At 40.2% G+C, this 6,000-nt stretch overlaps 1 protein-coding gene across 4 annotated transcripts in view; it reads right to left on the bottom strand.

Moving 5' to 3' along the window:
• Window positions 1-5,292: 5,292 nt before the first annotated feature.
• Window positions 5,293-6,000, bottom strand: part of ZNF385B (zinc finger protein 385B) — a 315,959-nt gene continuing 315,251 nt past the window's right edge. For all 4 annotated transcript variants that reach the window (XM_027126890.1, XM_027126899.1, XM_027126903.1 and 1 more), the window contains one exon: window positions 5,293-5,772. In XM_027126890.1, the coding sequence (XP_026982691.1) occupies window positions 5,554-5,772 (219 nt within the window). In that variant the 3' untranslated portion in view covers window positions 5,293-5,553. The remainder of the gene's footprint in view (window positions 5,773-6,000) is intronic.

Genomic DNA, 6,000 nt, shown 5'->3' with positions numbered 1-6,000 from the left:
CATCAGCTTACAATGAATGAATTTGCAATTTCTTCTCCGTTACAGATGTATTTTTCTCTGAGGCTAGGTTAACACTAAAGACTCAAAGTTGACTAATTTGAGAAATCTTACTTAAAATTTAGAAATTTAAAATGAGAAAAATTAATTTCACTTATCCACTTACTATGAAAATTTGTGTAGCAAACTGTAATTTACAGAAACATTTTTATGTGTTTAGTTTTATTTGCTTCTCAGAACCACCCTGTGAGTTGGGTACCATTATATCTGTTTTATATATGTGAAATACTGAGGTGCTGGGAAAATTACGTAACATCATTTTCTGACATAAAATCACAGAACTAATGAGCGTATGAAATGACCAGGGTTTCAATTCAGGTCTTTTGAGTGCACAGCATGTATTATTCTTTTTAATTCACCTCTATCCTAACTTTACATTTCCCCTGTAATAAAAAATGAAAAACAGGTGCTTAATGACAAGCCTGTCCAAGCCTCTGTAGATAAGTGACTTCTTTAAAATGAATAATGTGACATAAAGTTATTTTCATTGCATCCACAGAAGGGATTGATCTGACAACCTGAGATTTGATACAGTTTGAGCACTTAGTGAGGACTAGAAGGACATTAGCCAAAGAAATCAGGGCAGTTCCTGACAGTCACTCTCCATTGCTGCTGAGAACCTGCACTATGTCCCTTTTGAATTCTCCCGTGGAACTAATTACTTGGAGGAAGGAAGGAGGGAAAGCTGAGCATCCCCTGTGGACTTTTTTCTTTCAATACACAGCTTCTCCTCAACCTACCAAGGTACCAGAAACTGGTATTTTCTCGGAGAGGCCATGCCACCTCTGATATTAATTGAGGGCCATCATATTAACAAAACAAAGACCTGATGGAAGGAAAACTACAAAGAGAGACCAGAATCCACACAGCAGACCTAGAGCGGTGAAATGAAATCCTTCCGCCTGTTAACTGTAGATGCTTGTGCTTACCGAGGGTGTATGTCTTGATGCTGACTTAATCTTTATCTATTGAAGAGTTCCTGGGGTCTTCCCGGGCTTCCCGGGGGCTTCCCTGGTGGCGCAGTGGTTGAGAGTCCGCCTGCCGATGCAGGGGACACGGGTTCATGTCCCGGTCCGGGAGGATCCCACATGCCGCGGAGCGGCTGGGCCCGTGAGCCATGGCCGCTGAGCCTGCGCATCCGGAGCTTGTGCTCCGCAACGGGAGAGGACACAACGGTGAGAGGCCCGCGTACCGCAAAAACAAACAAACAAAAAAAGAGTTCCTGGGGGCTTTCCTGGTGGCGCAGTGGTTGAAAGTCCGCCTTCCAATGCAGGGGACGCGGGTTCGTGCCCCGGTTCCGGTAAGTTCCCACATGCCGCGGAACGGCTGGGCCCGTGAGCCATGGCCGCTGAGCCTGCGCGTTTGGAGCCTGTGCTCCGCGGCAGGAGAGGCCACAGCAGTGAGAGGCCCGCGTACCGCAAAAAGAAAAAAGAAAAGAAAAGAGTTCCTGGTCGTCTCCCCCGTCTTGCTATGATCCCTCTCTCCGATGACACCCCAGGCAGTGGGCGCACCCATTCCTCAAAACATCCCCAAATTCATTCTCCTCAGTGAATCTCTTTAGACTTCCAAAGGGAGACTTAGCACAGTAGGATTTTCACCTGATATTCTTTCAGCTCTTTCTCCTTTTTTTTTTTTTTTTTCCAATGAGAATCCTTTGGTTCTCTTTCTTAGCTACATTAACTGTAGTGTAATTTTCCTTAAAGCATTTTTTGGGAGAAAAATTCTACACAACCACAACGATTTCTGTTCCAGAAAATAAGAATTCCCTTAGGGCAGATAAGAAACAAATCAAGGGTGATATATTTGGTGCATAATACAAATGAAAAATTTGGTGGTTTTTTTTGCTTTCACAATCCTTTAATCTTGTTAAACAGGTAAAAGTTAGAGGCATCTGCAGCTGCATATTCCCGGGTCCTGGTCCTATCCAATGTCAATATATCATTGACATTTACTTTTGAAATTTCCTTCCTCTGCCTATTTGTGAGTGCATTTCACGTGTGCCTTTAAAAAACTCATTATTTAGCTTTTAATACCCAGGAGGTCACTTCTCTCCTGAAGAATTATGGTACTTGAGAAGAACAGGAATGCTCCTGGGACAAGGTTGCCAGATTTAGCAAAGAAAAATACAAGCTGTCCACTTAAATTTGAATTTCAGATAGACAACAAATATTGTTTTGGTATCCATATGTCCTAGATATAGCATACTTATTTATGGAACATATTAATCTATATGCAATATCATAATAAAAATTATGAAAATATTGTACTAAAAATTATTATTTATCTGAAATCAAAATTTAACTAGGTGTTTTATATTTTATCTGGCAATCCTACGTGAGACCAGTTTTCAGATTCTACAGAGACCAGAGCTGGACTATTTCAGAGTAAGCAGCACATGTTTTAACTTTCTGAATAAGTTGGGGCGGGGGGCGGCAGGGGTAGAATGTTAGTCATTTCCCACTACAAATGGCATAGGAAGGGGTATTAGTTCAAATATATATACATCCCCTCAGACCCACTCTGCCACCTCAGAATCAGGGTGGATAAGATATAGCTGTTTGAGAGTGTTTTATAAATCATTGCTTGAAGCTACTGATGGCTTCTTTTGGAGGCATGCATTTTAATTAATTGTTATTCTTTTGTACTTCCTCCCTGAGGTGATTTTTAAAAACTTAAACTCTATAATAATCAGTAAATTCCTAGGTCTATTTATATGTTGATATTTTAAATTTTTTGAGGATTGTAGAAAGATTTAATGAGATATAAAATGATACAAGAGAAATAAAATATAATTGTCAATGGTGTCTATAAAAAAAAAGCTTCTCCAAAGAGTTAAACTAAAACACAGTTCCTTCAGAGTATGTCTGAAGGTCCAACCAAGGTTTAATGTAACAAGTGGTCAGAGTTCAAAAGAGTCATTTAAAAAACCCCTCAAATTCTGAATGTCAAACTGGAAGCTTAATAGACTAAAACTAATTATAAGCTTAGAATATTGAGGTCAACAGTTTTCAAACAGTCGGATTAACTCTTTGATAGAGGAAGTCTGTTCCCATGTATCACAGCTGTGCAGCCATCCACTGGCCTTAATTTTTTAGAAATGAGAATTCAGGTCCTACTCCCACCCCAATTCTTCTTAACCTAAAAAAGAAGGGGAATCTATAATGGCTACAAAGCTATTAACACTCCCCTTAAAATTCTATAACAGAGCAGTACATTAAAGATGGCCATACATTCTTTGCTCTTGTTCACATTGAAAAGTGATTAATCAACTTCCGTTTGAATCTGGACTGGTCTTGGTGACTTGCTTTATCAATAGAATGCAGCATACGTGACATGCTGGGAGTTTCGAGACAGTTTTATAGGAAGCCTTTTCACTTCCACCCAGAACCTCTTCAAATGCTCTCGCTGGGCACCCTGAGTTTCTATGTAACTACCTGAGACCACTTAGCTAGGGAGACCACCCAAAGGCCCTCTGATAGACTGTTCCAGTAGGATCCAGCCTCCCAGCCCCTCCATCCAGGCAGACATATGAGTAAAGCTATTTTGGCTTCCACACCAGCCCACCCACCAGATGAATATGATCCAGGGATCTCCTAACGAGGACTTGGGGAACAGAACAGCCCAGCCAAGCCTTGCTGGAATTCCTGACCCCTGAAATTGTCACATAATAAAATGGTTTTATTTTAAGCCACTATGTATTAGAGTAGTCCATGAAGCAGAAAACCAGAAAAAACAGTGACATATTGCTCTTTACACTTAAAAACAGAATGAAGTGGAAGAAAAGAAGGGTTGGCTGATTAGAGAAGGTCAGAGAGGAGCAGTGGAATCAAATCCTCTAAAAGGAGATCATTATTGCATTGGACACAAATAAAAGATGAGTTAGGAATTTAGAAGACTCACAGAGTGTTTAAAAATTGTGTCACAATTTTTGGTAGACCGCTACTGTGATTTTGGGCCACACTCACAACTTTGGTTCAACTTCTTAGAGATTCAGAGAAAACAGCAGTAAAGTCTTGCTTCATGCAGATGCTGTGAACAGTAATGAATAAACATGACAAATAAATATGCTGCAAATAAGAACTGAAAATGCTAAATATGTAAGAAGCAATCTTTGCACCTACTGAAAAGCCTTCAGATGATTTCAAATTGGAGGTGTCTCAAGAGAAAATAACTTTGAAAATACAAAGATTTTTATTTTTTGTACTTTTATTGAAAAGGTACATTTAAAAAAATACACAGACATTTTACCATTTACAGACTGCAGATATAGATGCTTTAAAAGAGTTCACTCTATTTTGCTGTCTTATACCTCTTGCCCCTGATATGACAAACATTCCAGTCCTGTTGATATCAGCTTAGAAACGGGGGCATGGGAGCATGACCTGCAACAGATTCAGTGAACAGAAAGACAGATTGTTCAATTATAAATTTTTTTTATCTTCTGTACATTATTGCATTAGGGAGCCACAAAATTATGTAGCATCATTACAAATGAAAACACGTTAAAAATGAAGAAGATAATGATGTAGAAATACATGGATTCATTGTCTTCTTGCTGAACGCACAAGAGGTGCAAAAATGTGCAATTTAGGAAGCTCTTTTTCTGTTTGTATACATTTGCTTAGCAACTCAAACTGGTGAGGAAGCTACAAAATAAGTTAAACAAAAATAGCAGACAGGTAGTAATTAGAGCTATGTTATATGGCTTTCTATTTCGTTTAAATATCACCAAATAAAATGTAAAATAAAGAAAATACGTTATCTTTTGCTCTCTTAAAGAGAAAATTCAAAGCTACTTTGCTTCCTAACATTTACACAGCAACTAAAAATGTTTAATTCAGACAAGAGATACAGATCTAGTACTACACAGGATACAACAGTACTTGGGTCTAAAACAGTACACAATCCCTGTCAACAATAGTACACCAGAAAGAAAACGCTGTGATCCGTTGGTAAGATGGTATCCACAAGTAAGCACTTGTGTTCATCTATTTTTGTTCCACACTAGAATGTGCCCAGTTGGATTCCAGGATTACTTACAGACGTGTGAGGAAGACCCTAGTTTTCAAGTCTGTCAGGAAGATATTCCATATTGTTTCTAAGCCAGATCACACCCACAGAAAAATAGTCAGAAAATGATATATATGTGTATATATATATATGTATATATATATATATATGTGTATATATATATATTTCTGACCAATACATTTGCAAGAAACTAAATATCTCAGATACACAAATTGTATGGGGTAGGGCAGGGGGAGGGACTAGGGAGATAAAGCTTCTGCTTGCTCAGATTCTGAAATTATAGGAGCGGCCCCAAAAAACACTCTCGAATCTAGCGACTTACTCTTTGGAGTTGGGGCTCAGGTGGTACCCTGCATTTTGCAGTTGGGAGGGTCACTGCAACACCAAATGCTCAAACTGCTGAATCCTTTTGGCTTTCCTGCTCTACTTTCCTACTGGCCTCAACCGTCTGGGGGCTTGCAGACATTAGTACGGGGCGAAGAGGATGGAGGCGGGAGTGGCGCGGATGGGGCCGTGGCCGGGCCTCAGCAGAGCAGGAGGGATGGCTGGAGCCTGGAAGAGCGAGGCCGACGGCCGGGGTGGCAGTGACAGTGCGGAGGACACTGCCGCCGCTGCTGCCAGGGGCGAGGACAGGAAGGCCGGGGCCAAAGGCTTCATCATATCCTTCTGGAATGCAAGTTTTGCCTAATAGAGGGAGAAAACCAGGAGTGGGGTGGGGAGATTGTTTTGAATAACAGCAGCACAGATATTTTCATAAGTAAAAGAGCGACATTCAGAAGTCAAAATGTAAAAATCTTAACTCTCAGAAGTCAAGACATGATTATTTTCACGCTGGTTTCAAAGGTTCTTGGCATACCTTTTCTTTGATTTGTTTCCATTTCAACTCTTTTCTGGTGGTCCTTGCCCCTGGGC

The sequence above is a fragment of the Aethalodelphis obliquidens genome, unplaced genomic scaffold (genome assembly GCF_003676395.1).
Source record: "Aethalodelphis obliquidens isolate GAN/ISIS:26980383/991018 unplaced genomic scaffold, ASM367639v1 scaffold2, whole genome shotgun sequence".
NCBI classification, from domain to species: domain Eukaryota; kingdom Metazoa; phylum Chordata; class Mammalia; order Artiodactyla; family Delphinidae; genus Aethalodelphis; species Aethalodelphis obliquidens.
The sequence above is the reverse complement of the archived record's forward strand: the minus strand, read 5'-3'. Positions and strand labels throughout refer to the sequence as shown.